This window comes from Anabrus simplex, chromosome 5 (genome assembly GCF_040414725.1).
Source record: "Anabrus simplex isolate iqAnaSimp1 chromosome 5, ASM4041472v1, whole genome shotgun sequence".
Classification (NCBI taxonomy): domain Eukaryota; kingdom Metazoa; phylum Arthropoda; class Insecta; order Orthoptera; family Tettigoniidae; genus Anabrus; species Anabrus simplex.
In genome coordinates this window covers 404,836,787-404,858,101 of record NC_090269.1, presented here as the reverse complement: position 1 = coordinate 404,858,101, position 21,315 = coordinate 404,836,787, and the positions used below count along the sequence as shown (strand labels likewise).

The 21,315-nt window shown below is 38.9% G+C and overlaps 1 protein-coding gene across 1 annotated transcript in view; it reads left to right on the top strand.

Moving 5' to 3' along the window:
* The window catches only part of LOC136875012 (zinc finger protein 155), a 69,005-nt gene that overhangs the window by 18,833 nt on the left and 28,857 nt on the right, over positions 1-21,315 (top strand). The window contains exon 3 of the mRNA XM_067148728.2: positions 3,125-3,205. Coding sequence (XP_067004829.2) covers positions 3,125-3,205 — 81 coding nt within the window. The remainder of the gene's footprint in view (positions 1-3,124; positions 3,206-21,315) is intronic.

Genomic DNA, 21,315 nt, shown 5'->3' with positions numbered 1-21,315 from the left:
TAAACATGCGCACGTCATGCTGAGGCACTCAGTCTTGGCTTTGCAGCCATTGAGAATGGAGCTCCCGTTGTATGTTACTGCCAAGTGCGAAATGTGCGCAGTTATTCGCATTTTGATTGCAAAAGATACTGAACCGATTGAAATCCATCAACAGTAGTGTATAGTGAGTTGTGCTTTGCAGCCAAACAGGACAACTTTTTGGACTCAGTTATCACGGGTGACAAAACCTGGGCGTTCCACTTTACACCTGAGACCAAGCAACAGTCACGCCAGTGGCGATATCCCTCTTCGCCAAAGCCGCAGAAATTCAAGCAATCACAGTCTGCCAGTAAAGTCATGACAACTGTGTTTTGGGATCGAAAAGGGGTGTTGTTGGTCGACTTTGTGGTAGTTAGCTGGTATGCCATAGGCATACAAAAACTATCACAATATCTACAAAAATGCGTCAACCAAAATGGTGATTATGTAGAAAAATAGCTAAATGTTCAAGCTGTAAAATGATGTAAACCATTGTAGAAATAAACAGTTCTATGTACAGAGTCCGCCAGAAAAATGTATACACTCTTTGTTGGACAATATCAGGATATGGACATTGTCAACTGTTATAATTGTTTTTAAATGTTGTAGTATGGTCTTTCGCTCAACAGACGATAGTGGAAAACAAAATGGCTGGAGCACACTTGACGTTCGAGTAACGAAAGTACGTTCTGAAGTGGTTTATCATGATTGATAATGCCATTGAAGTGCAACGTCAGTGGAAGAATGAGTTTGAAACAGAACCCCCAACACGTCTAACAATTGAATGCATTACTGGGAAGTTTGAGATGCATGGAACGATTTGTGATATTCACAAAGGAAGATCGGGAAGAATGCGCACGGCTACCAGTCCTGCTTCGTTGACTCACGTGTTGGAAAGTTTTGCTAATTCTCCACAGAAGTCTGCTACGCAATGTGCATGGGAAGTGGGGATTAGCAGTACAAGTGTACGACGAATTTTGAAAACAGCTAAGTGGAAAGTTTACATCCCACGATTACTGCATGCGCTTAATGAGGACGATCCCGATCCTCGAATGCAATTTTGCGAATGGTTTCAGCAAATGGTCACCAAAGATGAACAATTTGTGATGAAGTTAGTGTGGTCTGATGAAGCCCATTTTAAACTTAACGGAACAGTGAATTGACATAACTGTGTCTACTGGGCTCCGGAAAATCCACCTGTTCATGTGGACAAGGCGGTCAATCTACCAGGGATTAATGTCTGGTGTGGACTGTCATCGAGGGGCTTAGGAGGACCCTTTTTCTTTGATGTTACTGTCACTGGAGCAGTGTACTTGGAAATGTTACGCACATTAATTTTACCAGCTGTACGTGCGCTTTATGGAACCTATGATGAAGTCTTCTACCAACAGGATGGGGCGCCACCCCACTACCATGTAGCAGTACGAGCTTTCCTGGATGACAATCTGCCAGGGCATTGGATTGGACGATGAGGGCCCATTGAGTTCCCTTCACGGTCACCAGATCTTACCCCTATGGACTTTTACTTGTGGGGAACTGTGAAAAATCAAGTCTATCAATGTAAGCCATGCATGCTGGAGGCTCTTTGCCAGGAGATTACAGCGGCATGTGCAGAGATCCCCATTCAAACACTGACAGACGTAGTTGCAGCGACCGCTTGTCGTTCTGCGAATGTGTCTGGCAGCCAACGGTGAACATTTTGAACATCTCATGTAACCATATGTTTAACTGAATATAGTACTACATGTGGAATCAAAATTTAAATGTAAAAAAAAACACACAATAAATAGTTTTTGTTCTGTAAAGAGTGTATACATTTTTCTGGTGGACCCTGTATTTATAAAAAAAATAGGAGACTTTATTTTAGGGATTACCTTCGTAATAAATATATCGTAAATATCATGTCAGAATCAAGAACTAACAAAACAGTCAGAGCATGTTGCAGGCAAGCTATTGCTTCCCCTCTAGTTCACAACCTGCTCCCTGCTATTCCCCTCCCTTCTCCTAATAATAAATAGCTCTCTACTGCTGCCTGCCAGTGTTCAGTCAAACGCCAACATAGCGTGATATAGTGTGGACAGGACAGAGCCTGCTCAAAGAAGCTGAAGAATGGGTGGAGATTGAGTACTTTGTATCATCATGTACTCAATTTCTTTTAGCCTTGTTTTCTCAATTTCCACCAACATACTTATTCACTTTTCTTTCTAGACCCCAACAGGCATAAGAGCTGCCAGTAATTCTGACACTTGATTTTTCCATGTTGATATTTTCCATCAAAATCTCTGTCTTATGAATAAAAATGTTTCAATCACCTTTAAACAAGAGGAGTTCCCCACAACTCAACTTGATAAATATTCAGCCCATTTTATGACTGGAACATACTGGCAAAATATTGTTAACTTTTTTTATCAAGATTGTAAGAAGAAGACATCGTAAGATAGACACTCTAAATTGCATTATGAAGAACTTTTTGAGCATTCATGACTCATTATCATCACTTTTGTATGTTTTTATATAGTTCAAGTAGTATTTGTCTTGGACAGTTGCTCAAGCCATCTGAAAATGGCTCAGTGAGGGCTGAAACATGTACTGGAAGAAAAATCTTTCACATGACTGAATTAAATATTAAAATTTAGTCTAAGATTTAAATTGTATTGAAAGGTGGACCAATATACATATTCTCTTAAGAGTTAGTATTTACGATTATAATGACGGCTGCTTATAAGGGGAGGCCTGGAATATTTATTGTTGCTTTGTAACAATGACTGCTCATAGAGGAAACCTAGAATAGCTATTGTTATTGTGTAACAACGACTGCTCATAGAGGGAGGTCTAGAATATCTATTGTTATTGTGTACCAATGACTGCTCATAGAGGGGGGCTAAAATATCTATTGTTATTGTGTAACGATAGCTGCTTGTAAAGGGAGGCCTAGAATATCTATTGTTATTTTGTAACAATAGCTGCTAGTTAAGGGAGGCCTATAATTCATCATCAGCATGAAAGATCTTTCTCAATCCATGGTGTCCAGATGAAAACATCCCTTCTTAACATAGACTGTTACATGTGTTTTAAGACTATACCTAATATATTTTATTTCCTGCAGGAACACTTTGAACATGAGATAGCAATGGTACTACTGAAAGAAGAAAACATACCAGAGTTGGCAGAGCCAGGACCATCACAGGTAAATACATTAGAGTTAATGTGTCAAACTGATGAGCTGTTGTATGGTGTGGGTTACCGTAATCATCTGCTATTTTATCAACCATGGGCAACGACTGAGTGGACAAGTAAGTGACCCTGTGAGTTGGGATACCAGTTGCTTTGGAGTAAGAGTAATAATCTTCAACATATTCTGAGTCATGGCTCTCCTTATAGTTAGGTGGCTAGGACTGTACAATCCACCAGAAGTCCTGGCCGTTTATAGGAGTGATTTTCACTGGGACTTATAAGAAACTATCCTAGCTGAAAATCAACTGATTATGAGAAGCTGTCTTAGCTGAAAATTGACCGATTATAAGAAGCTATCCTGGTTGAAAATCGACAGATTTAGAAATCTACATACTGCGACACTAATTTTTCGACTTCTGAACGAATCTACACCTGAATATCTATGCTCATATTTTAACTTTCTCTCATCTATCCATGGACATAATACCAGATCAATATCTACCCTTATGATACCGGTTAATCATTCATCTGTATACAGCCACTCTTTCCAAGTGTCAGCGGCAAGGCTATTTTTAACACTCTCCCTGTCAGTATACGTAATAGCACTTCAATAGCCTCATTTAAACGGTCTTGTCGAGATTTCCTCATAGATATGTGATCAGTTTGTATGACTGTTAGTGTGTATGATGAGTGCAAGTATGATTTAGGGCTAGGTGATGTAGATAGATAATATTAAACATTAAAAATAACTATTATAATATGTTATAACATTACTCCATTAATTTGGGTAGTTTCTAGAGACTGTTAACAATGTTAATTTTCCAAATCATGTGACTATGTGCTATATATTGTGGTTAAGTACAAGAGAGGGCCGTGAGCCCTAACTCGCCACATACAAAGGCATAAAATAAATAAATAAGTACTGTAGCATACTGCTTCACGGAATGTTTACTGCATATGCTCTGAATATTTTCAACAAGCCTCAGAACTTTTAGAGTAATGGAGTTCCACTTCCATTTGAGAGGTGAGGTTCTCCTCGGAAACAACTTAGTGAACAAAATGGAATTTGAAGGGGACCTGTCAATATTAAAGGAGCTAATGGAAGAAAGAAAGTAGAATTGAATGACTCAGCAAAGAGGATGCAGCTGGATGTGTTAGTAGTTAATGATGTTCAGGTAAGGGGCGATAATGAGGAAGAGATTGGAGATCATAAATTGTTCTCAACTAGTGTTGAAAAGGGAAGGGCTGTTCACCAGGAATATTATTACATGCAGCATAGTTTCTTTAGGCACGTAAATGAGCAAATGATATGGGTAGATTTAGCAGTTGAAGGAATTAGGACAAGAATTGTCTCAGTGTGTTCACCATGTGATTGATGACGATGATGTTGACAAGCTTTATGGAACACTGAGTTACAGTGTAGTCAAGGTCAACAGCAAGTATAGGATAGTGCTAATGGGTGATTTCAATGCTGTAGTTAGAAATATAACTGTAGAACTGAGGGATGCGAGGTGAGAAGGAGATCAGTAAATGTAGGAAAGATTTGGAAGCTAATAGGAATGAGAAGCATTTTCTGGACTTCTGTGCTAAGCAGTTACCACTACACATGGGAGGGTATGGGCACCATATCCATAACAGACTTTATTATATTCAACATTGAATTTTGGAAATCTGTTAGGAATGTGCATGTATTCTGGAAAATTTTAGATGTTGCAGACTGCTATCTAATCTGTAGTGAACTAAGTATCTCTAGGCTTAGGATAGAGAAAATAAAATAATTCTGCTGATGAATAAGAGCAGAAAATCTCCAGGATGCATAATTAGAGAGAATTGCAGAGATATTTTCAGCAAAAAGTTTAAACAATGGAGAATAAGCAGGTTCCGGATAGAAAAAGTCAATGGGTGGCATACAGGGATGCTGTAGTAGAAACAGCAAGTGAATGCCTATGAACAACTGTATAAAAGTGGTATAAAATTAAAATCATATTGGATTGATGAAGTGAAGGGCAGCTTGTATGTGTAAAAGGAAGACATATCAGAAATGGCTCCAAACGAGGACTGATGGAAACAGGGAATTGTATATAGACGAAAGAAACAAAGTGAATCAAATAATTTTTGAGTCCACATAGATGTCATTGGAGATTTTGCTAATAATGTAAAAAGGCTTGGTCAAGTCTCAGAGAAACTTTGCTGTACAGTAATAATAATTTCGTGTGGCTATTTCTAGCCGAGTGCAGCCCTTGTAAGGCAGACCCTCCAATGAGGGTGGGCGGCATCTGCCATGTGTAGGTAACTGCGAGTTATTGTGGTGGAGGATAGTGTTATGTGTGGTGTGTGAGTTGCAGGGATGTTGGGGACAGTACAAATACCCAGCCCCAGGGCCATTGGAATTAACCGATTAAGGTTAAAATCCCCGACCCAGCCAGGAATCGAACCCGGGACCCTCTGAACCGAAGGCCAGTACGCTGACCATTCAGCCAACGAGTCGGACTGCTGTACAGTAATGATGAATCTTTGAAAGGGAGGGAAAAAATTAATAGTGTTTTGGGTAATTCAGGTGAACTCATAGTAGATCCTAGGCTATCTCTGGACAGGTGGAAGAAATATTTTGGAAATATTCTCAGCATAAAAGGAAATCTTTCTGTTGATGTTGTGAACAACCAAGCTCAAAGGGAGGAGGAAAATTTTTTTCCGTGAAGTTACACTTAAGAAAGTGGAACGGGTGGTAATAAACTCCATTGTCATAAAGCAGCAGGAATAGATGGAATTAGACCTGAAATGGTGAAATATAGTGGGAAGGCTGGGGTGAAATGGTTTCAGAGAGTAATAAGATTAGCGAGGAACGTTAGTAAGGTACCTTCTGTTCGAAAGAAAGCAGTAATTGCACCAATTTATAAGTAAGGGAACAGGAAGGATCACAACTAAAGAGGTATTTCATTCATTTCAACACCAGGCAAGCTGTTCACTGGCATTTTGGAAGGGAGGGTGCAACCAGTGATTGAGAGTAAGTTGGATGAAGATCGATGTGGTTTCAGACCATAAAAGGACTCGTTTTCAGATATTCAGTAGGTGCTAAGTCTACGAGAGGGGTAGACATTGCTTATTACATGTTCAGACTTTCCTACATGAGGTAGTTCAGAAGTACACAGGTGCTAACACATAGTTAGACTTAATGATGTGTGGAGAAACTGTTAAAGCTGGATACACACTCACCTTTTATAGTATGTTTATGATTACAAACTTTTGATATTTGATATATTTGAATTTTTTTGATGGATAAGGAAACATTTGATGAGTAATATAGGGAGGTGAAACAAAATATTGCTCAGGAAATCAGTTATGATGATCTCTCTGTTCATTTTCCTCATACAGTAAGGTTTCTTGTTACAGGCCAAAACTGCAAGGATGTGAAATATTTGTCATCATATTTGCAGTCTTTAATTTCGCAAAGAAAAATGAATGATATGAACCGTGAAGTGAACTGCAGAAGGCATTTGTGAGAATAATTCCTCAAGCTGAGACGGGAGTAGGAGAGTAATAAATAATAATTGGTATTAATGGTAATTAAGCTTTATTCATTCATTACCATTAGTACCAATTATTATTTATTACTTTGCTACTACCATCTCACTTGAGGAATTATTCTCATGCGGGGTAATAAATAATAATTGATACTAGTGGTAATAGTACACTATGATGGTGGAAGCAACCAACGTTAAGTGGAAGATCAATAAAAGAAGTACTTTTTCAATAATCTTACCTGAATGCTGGAACTAGTAGGATATCAACCAAATCTGGAGTAATGGAGATAAATATAATTCAAGACAAAGTAGTGAATTAAAATGAAGCGTGAAAACTAGGAGGCCACAGACTTTTACTTGTTGATCTACCAGTGTGTCTTGAAACTATACTCATTGTCAGAATCAGTCATGAATTTAATATATATAAAATAAATAAAATACAATAAAGCAACAGTTTAGTTAATTTTACCCTTTCACCCCCTGTTGGTGGGAGATGCAGACAAGGAATACACCCACGGTACCCCCTGCCTGTCGTAAGAGGCGAATAAAATGGGCAACTAAGGGATGATGGCGATAGAATCATGAGACTGCTTCTGATTAGTACCATTATGTGCTGAACACTATGGGTCGACGTTACTTGTGACTAGTACCACCTTGCGTGCAAAATCATGGGTCTGCATTACATAGAAGCAGTACCATTACGTGAGTAACACTATGGATCCGGGCATTACTTGTGATAATTGTGCTGTGCATTCCATTGCTATTAAAAAAAGATTTAAAATATTTTGTGTTTGATCCACCTCGTCAATATACTTTTTATAATTGAAAATTATTATTTATTCATTGTAATTTATTATAATTAAAAATTATTATTTATTTTCAGTTATAAAAAGTGTATTGACAAGGTGGACCCAACAAAAACTAATTAAATAGTTTTAGACAAGTCAATACAGGATCAAATCAGATTATTATTATTATTATGGTTAAGTTATCAACATTGCATTCCAGTGGTTGTTTCCTCTGAGTTCAGAATGGGTCTGCATTTCCTATGAGTAGTACCACTTTATGAGAAACACCATGGTTTTACATTGCCTGTGATCAGTACCACTATGCGAGATACACCACGGGTTTTGGCTGTTGCCCATGATTAGTACCACTATGTGGGGAACACCAAGGGTCTGTGTTGCCTGAGAGTAGTACCATTATGTGAGGAACACCATGTGTTTGTGTTGTCTGTGGGTGTTACCATAATGTGTGATTCATCGTGGGTCTACATTGCCTATGATTCAATATGTGAGCAAAACCATGAGTATAGATGGCCTGTGATTAGTTCCACTAAGTGATTGAACATCACGGGAATACCAGTGCCCATAATTACTCATAGTATGTAAGGAGCACCGTGGGTCTGCATTGCATGTAACAGCTTTATGTGCTATACTTCATGGGTTTGTGTTACCAATGAGTGGTGCCATTGCGTGTGACATACCATAAGTCTACATTATCTGTAATTAGTACCACCATCCAAGAAACACCATGAGTCAACATTACCTGTGATTAATACCATTGTAGGAGGAAAGCATGGTTCTGTTTTAACAATGATTACTGTCATGAGGGGCCAGTGACCTCGATTTTGGATCTTTTTGGACAACAAGCATCATCTCTGAAAATAAGGAATTGTGAATCGGATCCACTGACTGTTTTGGATTCATGGTCATTGTTTCATTATCGTTTGTTTTAGATTCTAGTCAGTGGATACATTTTGAAGTTTTAATTATCATGTCATTTCGTTGCACCTCATACAATTAGGTACCGATGACCTAGCTGTTAGTCCTCTTTAAACAACAAACATCAACACCACCACCTTCAATTTTACCCTTTAACACGTTCACTGCGTATTAGCAGAGGGTGACATACCCGCCAACCTGAGCAAAATATTTTTGTGGGACTCTTTAAAAGTTGTAATTATCGAAGTTTTGTACATTGGTAGGACGAGTTCTATTGAACTCGTGGACTTATCCCACTCACGTGCCTAGTGCGTGACCCGCACGGTGGTTGAAATCGAGAAGTAATACTGGTCACCAGATGGATCACGCGCCACGTGCATCGGTAGATCACTGTGCATTATTTACCTCAGATAGCAAACACATGCATAAAGTATGTTAGAGACATAACAAAAATGAAATACTTTGGCTAATTGGGTAGGTCTCGTGATGTTGAAGGAACCACATTGTCGGCCATCAGAAAAACATATAAATAAAATGATAACATAAGCATCACGATGCAGTCAATTCAAGTTACATATACATGTGATGAGGAGTAAATGACAATTAGAAGTTATTTCGTGTTATACACATATATGATGGAAGAATAAACGACAATTACAAGTTCAGTTCTTTTACTGAATATATTGCAGTAGTGGAAATTATTTATTTCAAAAGCGGAACCACTCGTAATTCTCTTGAAGAATTAATAAAAAGAAAATGCAGTGTATTAGCTCGCATTGAAGTGGTCTTGCTGCTCAAAGATCCCATAAATGAATGATGACGTATGATGACAATTCTGGAGAGGAAATACACAGGAAATGGAATACTCATGCGCAGATATGGCTACGGATGAATGTGCTAGTAGACTGGACGTGCACGATGTGCGGGATGACAACTAGAGTCTTTCTCACCATGCGGAAAACCTGTGATTTACATTTCGGCGCGTGATCCGCATTGAACGTGTTAAAAATAAAACCATCACCGGGATAATAAGATTGAACCTATGAATTAATATTTTACAATTTTCTTTTTGATCTAATATAAATTAAATTTTGCCATGTTTGTTAGAACTTCTTGCATTTTTCTGGTAATTTAAATAATAAAAATAAAGTTTCAAAACATTGACCGCTCTTCAGATATGAAGCAGAAAATTACATACTGACATATGTACTAAATAGTTTGGCAAGAACTTCTCAACCATAATGAATTGCTGGCCACATGACAAGAAATTCAAGAAGGAAAAATACTTTGAGAAAAGCAGATGAACATATTAAATCATACCTCTATAGTTTACCGTGATACAAGTCCAAAACACATTAAATCATACCTCTACAGATTACCATGATACAAGTTCAAAACACATGAAGCAATGCAGTTTAATTAATTGAATGAAGATGAATGTGAGGGAATGTATTTTTCTCACTTTCAGTGATTAAGGATTATTTTTAAATCATCTTGAGAAATATCATTTCCTGACATATGGAGAGGACTTTAGGCTGTAAATTCAAATAAATGAGGTATCCTAAAGGGGATAAATAGGGGTAAAATCCCCTTAAATATGTTTCACATAATAGCCTGGACTAATGTAAGAATTATGATGTAACATTCTGTTTCAGATAATATTTGCAGTTTGTTCCTTCGTATTATGTAATGTTGCTGAAGATGGCTCAAGGAGGCTAAAACATGTCCTTTCTGTTCCATGAAGATTCATCTCACAATCAAAACAATCTCGATGCCTCGATGCAACAATACTTCACTGTTTTGAAGCAGTGAGATTGCTTCTTGTATTGTGTTGTGTTGTGTTGTGTTGTGTTGTGTTGTGTGAACAGAAACTCCACTCGTTCCGTACATGTCAGCTACGTTGATGCTTCAAAAAACAAAGCTTTATGAGACAGGGTGCTTTGTTTATCCTCATCCTCAATAAAAACAATCTGCGTACAGTTCCGTTGAATGTGTGCCGACACTTGTTAATAGACGTTTCGTATTCTGAACTGTGAGTCTAGTTACTAAAAGAACAATGCATTATTTTCTGACCGGACATTGTACTCCGCATTTTAAAGTCTTTATTTCACAGAGAAAAAGAACATTTAATAAAGAGAGCAACATATCATATAGGCTACGGTTGGCAGTAGTTGATGTTCTGCAAAAATTCTTAGCACTTGGGAAAAGATGCAATGCTAGCCAGCGAGCCTAAGTGCAGCCGACTGACAGAGATGCACTTGAAGCAGAGCACGGGCACATGAAAGAGTCCGACGAAGGGAAGGGAAAGTTTGTAGTAAAATACTGAATGGAGAGAGTATTGAAATACCAAAGACTGAACAGAGAGAGTATTGAAATACCGTTTGACATTTTATTTACAGATATTATGATTATGATTATTATTATTTTACAGTTTTCATTACATCACACAGACACAGATATTTCTTACGGTGACAATGAGATAGGAGAGGGCTATGAGTGGGGAGTGGCTGTGACCTTTTGTAAGGTACAGCTTCAGCATTTCACTGGTGTGAAAATCGAAAACCATGGAAAACAATCTTCAGGGCTGCTGACAGGGTTTTTTAACCCACTGTCTCCTGAAGGCAAGCCCACAGCTGCATGACCCTAACCACATGGCCAACTTGCTTGGTCATTTATTCATTTTTATTCACCATCATAGTCAATGTCCCCTTCCAGTCGCCCGGGTGTGGTTAACAAGCCTCCTCCACTCCTTTCTGTCCTTCCACTTTTCCTGCTCCATTACTTCTGCCACATCCAATCCAGCTTCTCTAATATCCTTCCAGATCTGATCCATCCACCTTCTTCTCAGTCTTCCAACTGGTCTCTTTCCCTTAATTTCTCTTTCCAATTCCTTTCCTGCTATCTATTCCTTCCCATTCTTTTTACATGTCCGAACCATCTCAATCTTGCTTTCTTTATCTTCTTTACTATCGGTTCTATATTTAGCTCTTCTCTGATTTTAATGAATTCTATCTCTTCTTGTCTTTTTAACCAAAGTTCTTAGAAAAATCATTTATGCTGCTTGGATCTTACTATCTTGTCTCTTATTAGTTACCAATTTTCTAGTCCGTATGTTACAAATGGTATGAAATACTGTTTATATAATGTTAATTTCATTCTCTTGGGTAATTTGTCATCCCATAAAAGCTCTCTGACTTGGTGATAAAATGTTTTACCTTAGTCTGTTATTAATTTCAGGGTTGATTTCATTACTTCCATTAATAATGCTACCCAGATATATAAACTGTTCTACATTCTCTAACCATTCTCCATATATGTTCACTTGCCTTCTCTTTTTCTCTTTTTCACAGTCCATGACTACAGTTTTCTTTTTACTAATTACCATTCCAAACTCCTTCAGATTTTCATTCCAAATGTCCAGTCTCCTTTGTAATTCCTTTTCTCCCCTTCCCCAAATCACCACATCATCTGCAAATACCAAAGCATTCAATTCATCACTACTAATACTCTGTTTTACATGTTTTATGATTACATCCATCAATATAATAATAATCTTATATATATATATATACTGTATATAAAGCCACAAGGCTCACTCACTGGCATAAATGTTTACTCACTTCGACGTGAGGTAGAAACTTGAAATTTGGCAGTGTGATAGCTATTAGCGTGTAACATATGGAAAAATTCCAAAAAGTTTACATTTTTAATTTTCGCCACCCTCCCCCCCCAACAAAATGGCAGACTCCATGATGCAGTGCCCTACAAAATTAAAATGTGGCAATGCTCTAGCTCCAAGCCTGTAACCGATGTAGAAATTGCTACAAGTTCAAATATTTAACATTTCACCCATTAAAAAATTTGAAATATTAAGCCAAATTTAATGACGGTGCAGACCTTCATTTCGAGGTATCTTGTAGCTGAACGGTAATCGCTATCAATAAACGGATTGCACGATTGAGCTTCCTTTCCCTGGTTTTGGTCAATTTTGTTAAATTTCCATGATTTATCTTACTGATTCACACACTCATAAAACAGATAGATGCACGAAATTCAGCACACTCCTTGGCATGACCATTGGCCATATGTAGACCTACCATCATTATTCTAGCTGCCTTGAATGTATGGGAAACTGAAGGAATATGTGGATACACTAACCTAATTTCAGCATAATGTATGTTTGTTAATCAATTTATGGTGAAGACCATGGAGATATGGCAAAATCTCAAATAACCAAAATTGTAGGTCGTATTGTCGTCCAGCATGCCAAGTTTGAAGATTGTAGCTGTCTGCTAAGTTGGCAAAATTATTTTTCAAATGGTTTTAAGCAGACGAAATTTGACATGGAATGAAAAGTTCACTTCTTTCTACTGTATAGATAGCTTATGTACAACAACACGTCTAAGACAATAATGTAGGTGACTAGAAGGGTCGTATAATGCCGCAATCCGTTTTTCTATACGACGTGCCATTTGGCAGCAATAAATTTCCAAATGATAGTCTGCATTATTTAGCGTGCACATTCCCTGGCCCTATTGGCCAGATAACTATTAGGTTGTAACCCAGTGAAAAATTCCAATAAGTTAAAAATTTTAATTTTTACCCCTCCCTGCCAAACAAAATGGCGGATTCTATTTCCAGGTGCACCAGAAAATTGAAATCTGGCGAAATTATAGTTGTCACCCTGTAACTTTTACTTTTTACCTGTGAAAAGTATCGAAATATTCAGGCAAATTTCATGCAGTTAGAGACCTTCGTTTTAAAGTAATTTCTGCCTGAACAGTAATTCCAATCAAAACTGGATAGCTCTTTCTGTCCCGGGAATGATGCGATCTATAAATTTGGTCCTATAAAAGTTTCAAGACTGTAGCTGACTATTAAGTGAATAAAATAATTTTTCAACTTGTGAAAGTTGCCCCAGACAATAAATGGCCAATATACGATAAAACATAATAGAACCAAACACGCCGGTGGGTAAAAGTCCGTCCATTGGCACACTCCGCTTGTTGATGCGACATACCATTTCTCCAGAGTCAATTTTGACATTTCCATTTGTAATGTGGAGTATCCGGGGTTTGGGGGCGGAGCCCCCAACGAGCGAAAGCGAGTCTCGTATATATATGAAGGGGTTAAAGTCAAAGTGGTGTAAGTCAATTTTCGGTAGAAGTTGACTTAGGCACAGAAAGGCGATGTAGAAATAAAAAACTGTTCATAGAAAAAGTGGAGTAAGTCAGAGCTTCACTCATTTCGTCGTTAGATGGCAGCACAAGTTAGACTGGTAATGGATCATCTGTTTTGCTGATAACTGAAGTGGTGTGAGTCAGACTTACACCAGTGTGGTTGTAATTGTTCCGCGATGTTCATCGAGTGTTGAATGCATGCGTGAATACTCAAAGAAACGATGGATTCTGAAATAAGTTTAAGTGATCCGTTGGATGAGCTGGAGTCCAGTGATGAATGGGAGCGTGAACAAGGAGAAAACACATCAGAAACAGATGATGGTAAGTACTATTCACCTTCTAACCTCTCAGTTACTCACCTACTAACCTATTTTGTTGCAACGTTTTTAGCAAGTACTTACATTAGATTATGCCTTAGGTCCTTTTGGTCTACTATTCCCTGAATAATACACCTTTGTAATCGGTTCGGAAAAAAAGAAAGGAAAAATGGAGAAAAATGCATGAAGAGTGATGTTTTTAGTGAATTTTCTGTGATTATTGAAAATGGTCGTGTTGAGTATCGTTTTTCACGTAATTTTGAATGCTGAATCGAAGCTTCCCCTGCAGTTTTTTATTTCGGTAGTAAGTGTAACAAGATGTTTGTTGTTTCAGAATCAGAAGGAGATGAAGAGGTAGACGGCGGACGCCAGCGCAACCATTCCAGCGAATTTCCTACTGCTGGAACTTCTGAGAATCGAGAAAACGCTCACCCGAGAACGAGGAAAAGACAAAAAACACGAAAGTAAAGCTCAAAAGCGAAAGCGAGCACGAAATTCAGGGCTCCCGTACGTGTCCTCTAGAGGAAAAGAAGTGGCCGGTAAGCTGTATCAGAACTTTGATTGTAAATGTAAAAAAAAGTGTGTGGAGAACGTACCTGAAGTGGCGAGGCGAGAAATTTTCGACACCTTTTGGAAGCTAAGCAGTTTTTCTGAACAAAACGTATTTTTATGTGGTTTGATTGTGCAACAGAAACCTAATGTAAGACGCCCACGAAATGCAACGAGAAATGCAAAGTCTGTTTCAAACAGCTTCAGATTCCAAGTCAGAGGCAATAGCGTTACTGTGTGCAAGCGTTTTTTCTTACAAACACTCCAGGTTTCGGATGGGCGAATGACAAGGGCAATACAAAAAGTACGAGAGGGTCAACAACCAGGAAGTGATGGCCGAGGACGCCATCCCCCCAAAAATAAAACACCGGAGGCTGCCATGAATGGTGTGCGTGACCACATAGCATCTTTCCCATCGTATCAATCGCACTACAGTAGATCAGAGAACCCTAACAGGAAATACCTTCCTCCTGACATGAATGTACGTACAATGTATGAACTGTACAAAGAAAAGTGCACGGAAAAAGGTGATATTCCTGTTTCTGAAGCCATCTACCGTCGAACCTTTAGCAATGAGTTCAACTTGCATTTCCACCGGCCTCTTAAAGATACGTGCACCAGATGCGATGTGCTTGACAAGAAGATTGAAGTGTGTGAAGATGAAGACGAATCTACAAAGCTGAAGGCTGAAAAAGAATTACACCTCAGAAATGCCGAAAAGGTGAGAGAGGCTAGAGATCGGGACAAAGTGAAAGCACGGGAAGACGAATCTTTCTATGGTCTGACATTCGACCTCGAAAAGGCTTTGCCATTTCCTGTTTTGACGACGTCCGTGGCTTACTATAAGCGGAATATGTATTGTTATAACCTTGGCTGCCATGAACTTGGAACAGGTTTAGGCTTCATGTTCTGCTGGGATGAAACGATCGCTTCTCGTGGGTCTCAAGAGATTGGTTCCTGTATCGTCAAACATCTTGCAGCAAGAGCGTCATCTGCTAGGCACATAGTGTTGTACAGTGACGCATGCACGGGCCAAAACCGTAATATTAAGTTTTCCTTGTACCTCATGAAGTACATACAGGGCCCTCAAAGCAATGCAGAAATTATCGATCACAAATTTATGGTAAGTGGCCACTCTTTTCTACCCAACGACGCTGAATTTGGATCAATTGAATCGTACGCAAAGAACAAGTCCATTTATACTGCAGACGACTGGTACAGTATCATAATGAAGTGCCGAAGGAACAATCCATTCATGGTGACGAAAATGAGCCGAGAGGATTTCAAATCTGTTGCAAAGTTGGAAAGTTGTATCACGCGACGAAAGAAAAATGAGAACAACATTGCTGTTAATTGGTTGAAAATTCAATGGATACGAATTTTGAAAGATCAACCTTACACTCTCTTCTACAAAGAAACTGTGAATGAGGATATCCCATTTTCTAAACTAAATCTAAAGGCAGCAAAGCCCGGTAGGCGACATTCTCTGGCCAACGTTTCTCAAGATGTTTTGTACCCAAGGGGAAGGCCTGTTACCGAGGCTAAAAAGAAAGATATGCTTGATCTTCTGCCATACATTCCACCAGTGAAACATGAATTCTTCGTTTCCCTGCGAACCACTATTGAAGAAGGTGAGGAGCTTGTAGATGTTGGACCTCTGGAAATTGTGGAAACCACATATCCTGATGAAATAGACTGAATCCGTATTGCCATGTTAAAAACATTAAGACTCCATTCGTGATAAAAAATTAAATTGTTTGTATTATTCTTATACTTTGTGTAATGTTCAATAAAAATGTGTTTGAGAAGTGCAAGTCAACTTTACATCATTTTGTTGATGTCCATAGTGGTGTAAGTCTTTGGTTTTAGGTCATACAGTGGTGTATGTCACAGGCTTTGGTAAGGCACAGTGGTGCAAGTGACTTTGGTTAGTGCGTGAGGTACAACTTTTGAGCAAAAAAAATTTCAAATCAAGCCTAATCCCTAAGTTTGGACCTACGTAGTACCTCTAAAACAATACCATCACAAAAACTTGTCTACTGAATTAACTACAATACCTTTCGCATTATGCTCATTTCCTAAAAACGATGATAAAGTGACTTACACCACTATACCTTTAACCCCTTCATATAAAAATGGATGTATATGTGTATGTAAATGACATATCTCCTCCTAAACCACTGGAGCAATTTCAACAAAACTTGGTACACTTATGACTTACTATCTGGAGACAAGCACTGTGGTGGTAAGCCATTCGTAGCTCCCATAGGGGTGGGGGGCCAGGGGGTCAGTGTATAAAAATAATAAAAAAATGTGTCAAATCCACTGTTTTCGAGGTAGCTGAGATGAATAATGACACTCCCGATTTTTAAAAAGTCAAAGTTCAGCTCCTTTTTGGATGGGGGGCGAAGGGGGAGTGTTATATAAAATTAAACGAAAATAGTGTCGAATACATAGTTTTCAGGATCGCTGAGGTGAATTATACACTCTGGATTTTTAGTATCAGGAGACATACCACATGGGGTAAGACAGCCTAAGAACCCTTAGGGGCGGGGGGGCGAGGTGGTCAGATGTACAAATTAACGAAAATAATGTCGAATCCATACTTTTCCAAGTCGCTGAGATGAATAGTAACACTCCGGATTTTTTTAAAGTCCAAGTTCAGCCCCCTTTGGGCTAGGGCAAGGGGGGGGAGTGATATATAAAATTAAACGAAAATAGTGTCGAATACATATTTTTCAGGGTTGCCGAGGTGAATTGTACACTCCGGATTTTGAGTATCAGGAGACAAATGATGTGGGGGTAAGACAGCCCAGGAACCCTTAGGGGCGGGGGGGCGAGGGGGGGCAATGGGGGTCAGATATACAAATTAACGAAAATAGTGTCGAATCCATACTTTTCAGGGTTGCTGAGATGAATAGTGATACTCCGGATTTTTAAAGTCCAAGTTAAGCCCCCTTTGGGGTGGGAGGTGAGGGGGGACTGATATATAAAATTAAAACGAAAATGGTGTCGAATACATAGTTTTCAGGGTCGCCGAGGTGAATTGTACACTCCGGATTTTTAGTTTCAGGAGACAAACCACGTAGGGTTAAGACAGCCTAGGAAACCTTAGGGCGAGGGGGTGAGATATTAAAATCATCGAAAGCGGTGTCAAATCTATATTTTTCGGGCTTGCTGAAATGAATAGTGACACTCCAGAATTTTTTAATGTCCAAGTTCAGCCCCCATTGGGGTGGGGGTCGATGGGGGAGTAATGTATGTATGTTGGGTATTCAGCCCGAAGGCTGGTTTAATCCTCTGCAGCTCCGCCAACAGCTGTCATAAATAGCCTACGAGTCACTGAAGAGGTGTACTAGGGAAATGAGGAGTGAGGTAGTTTCCTGTTGCTTTCCTCACGGGGGACTAATGTAATATATAAAAATAATAGAAAATAGTGTTGAATCCATACTTTTCGTGGTTGCTGAGATGAATAGTGACACACCGGAATATTTTAAAGTCCAAGTTCAGCCCCCTTCGTGGTGGGGGGCGATGGGAGAGTGATATATAAAAAAAATCAAAAATAGTGTCGAATCCATAGTTGTAAGTGTCGCTGAGATGAATAGTGAGACTCCGGATATTTTATAAGTCGAAGTTCACCCTACTTTGGGGGTGGGGGCGAGGGGGGAGTGTTATATAAAATTAATCGAAAATAGTGCCGAATACAGAGTTTTCGGGGTCCTGAGGTGAATTGTACACTTCGGATTTTTGGTATCAGGAAACAAACCACGTGGGGGTAGGACACCCCAAGAATGCTTAGGGGCGGGGTGGGGCGAGGTGGTGTGATAAAATATCATCGAAAGTAGTGTCAAATCCATACTTTTTTGGGCTTGCTGAAATGAATAGCAACACTTCAGAATTTATTAAAGCCCAAGTTCAGCCCTCTTCATGATTGGGGGGGGGGGGGGGCGATGGAGGAGTGATATATATAAAATTAATTGAAAATAGTGTCGAATACATAGCTTTCGGGGTCGCCGAGGTGAATTGTACACTTCAAATTTTTAGTATCAGGGGACAAACCACGTGGGGGTAGGACACCCCAGGAACCCTTAGGGGCAGTGGGGCGAGGAGACTTAGATATAAAAATCATCGAAAGTAGTATCGAATCCATTCTTTTTGGGGTCGCTGAGATGAATAGTGACACTCTGGGTATTTTGTAAGTCAAAATTCATCCCCCTTTGTGGTGGGGGGCGAGGGGGATTGAGATATAAAAATAATCAAAAATTGTGTCGAATCCATAGTTTTTGGGGTCACTGAGATGATTAGTAACACTCACGATTTTTAAAACTCAAAGGTTAGCCCCCTTTAGGGAGGGTGAGGGGAGAGTGAGGTATAATGATAATCGAATATACTGCCGAATCCATAGTTTTCCGGGTCGCTGAGATGAATAGTAACATTCCAGATTTTTAAAGTGCAACTTCAGCCCCCTTTGGCATAGGGGGTGAGAAAGGGTGAAAAAAAGAAATTGTCAAAAATGACGAAGATAATGGACATGTGTATGTTCCAGTATGACTTTCAAGTATGTAAGCACTCTGTGGGAGTAAGACGCCCCTAGAACCACTAGGGAAGTGGGTGAAATATAATCCATATTAATAAATTGTAGTCAGTTTGGCACGATCTATATATCTGTACTATATATATAAATTAAGGCATAAAAGTGAAAACAGAATGAAACCATTCTAGGCATCTTAGAATCTTAAAACTTGGTACCAGACAAGCTGATGACTTCAGGATCCCTAGAAAAATCTAAAATTCTCAAAATTCACTGCGGGGAACACGCTGGGAGTTTCAAATCTGCATAAGAACACAGTTGGTGATATTTATCCAAAATGACAACCTATAGGTTTCATGGGCTTAAAAGTTTCCTGAAAGTCCTAATTTTTAACCCCCCCCCCCCATATCAAGATGGCAGCACAATCTCCGAGATGAATTAGAAAATAGAAATTTGGCAAAATTATAGCTTTTTGCCTGTAACCGACGGAAAATTTACGAAATGTTTAAAAAAATTTATTTTTTACCACAGAAAAATATTGAAATATGGAGGCAATTCTAATGACGGTGCAGACGTTCCTTTTGAGGTATTTGTTGGCTAAAGGGTAAATCATATCACAAAATGGATGGCACAATCTGTGTTCAATTTGGAGTGATCTACAACTTTGGTCCTATGACTTTTTGTCATATCTCTATCCCTTATACGTTAAATTTGGCTCTATTTCTGGATTTTCATAAATTTTGCACTTTGTACACATATAATTGATGGTTTGATTCACTTATAGGAAAGATGGGACCATCAAATTCTACACGAATATTGGTCCACCGAGTAGCCATATGTGAGCCAAATTCTATGTTTGAAGCTGTCGCATAAGTATCTGAAAAGTAATTCACTGTGTGAAAACCTTACACAAATTTCACCCTATTCTACGTTTCTAAAATAATTTTACCTTTAAATAGATGAGATGCAAGGAAATATCATAGAGCCAGCCGTTTAGATCGCTAAATGAGGCCAGAGGCATCTTTTCGTACAATCCGTTTTTCGATATGATTCACCGTTTAGCAGCAGTTATTCTGTAAATGAAGGTGAACATGCATATACTTCCGTATGTTGATCTACATTTATTCATTTAAGTCGATTTGTAGCGATCTAGAAGGGGTGTGTCTGACATTGTAATTAATACTTTACATATCAATAGTGGCTGTCAGCTGGAGGGCGTCTGCTGTTGTAATCACACTTCCCACACCGACTTTAACTGGCAGCCTGTGTACCATTGTAATGAATAATTTCCTTCTTGATTTGACCCAGCAGAAGGCAAGGGAGCGTGCATTTTTTCAAAACTCTTTTACTTGATTCTCTTTATCATTAGGTATAGGTGCCCCCTTGCGAGGGTGCCCCCGATTATAAACAAATTTTCCCATCAAAATGTGACTGACGTTACGCATAGTGAATTGCTGTAGACAAGTGGACCTGTTGTTATTATCACAACTCTGCAACTCGCACTTTACATTGGAAACAACGTCTGCGGACCTCCCTATGCTTTTTCTCGGATTAACGCCAAGAGACATGCAATTTAAAAATTCTTATTCTCTTCATGTACAGTAATTTATTTCGATATCGGTACACAATGTAGAATACCGTAGTGAAGCACGGGTACATTTGCTAGTAAACAATAAACAACATTTTTATGTTATTAATAAAACTATTATTAGACTATTATTATTTCTGGTTGCAAGTGTTACACTGAATGTGACAAACTAACAAGGAGGTTATGTTATATAGGTGGGCTGACCAGTTTGGAAGGTCAAGCGCAGGCTTTCGGAGCCTAGACTGGTGGATTCAATCCTGGTACAGTCCAGTGGCAGTTAAAGTTTAAGTATGTCAACCTTGCGTTGGTAGACTTACCAGCACATAAAGAAACTCCTGAGAAAAAATTCTCAAAACTGTAAAAGTAATTAGTGTGGTATAAAACCAATAATATTTATTTATAACTTCTTTTATATTTTGGTTAAAAGGGAGTTGGCTGAATAGTCAGAGGGCTCTCGGTTCGATTCTCCACTGGATCATGAACTTTAACTGTGTGTGTTTTAGGTAGTCTTCATAAGACACAACACTACAAACCACCACAGGCATGCAGTAGTGAGTAGTTCAGTACACCCTTGCGCATAGGGTTGGGATGAGGAAGGCACCTGACCGTAAACCTGGGCCAAATCGACAGCAAGTGCCGATCCAATAAAAATACCAAGAAGAAGAAAAATATTTAAATCAAATAAAGAGAAGTCTAAATGCTCAATATGGGGA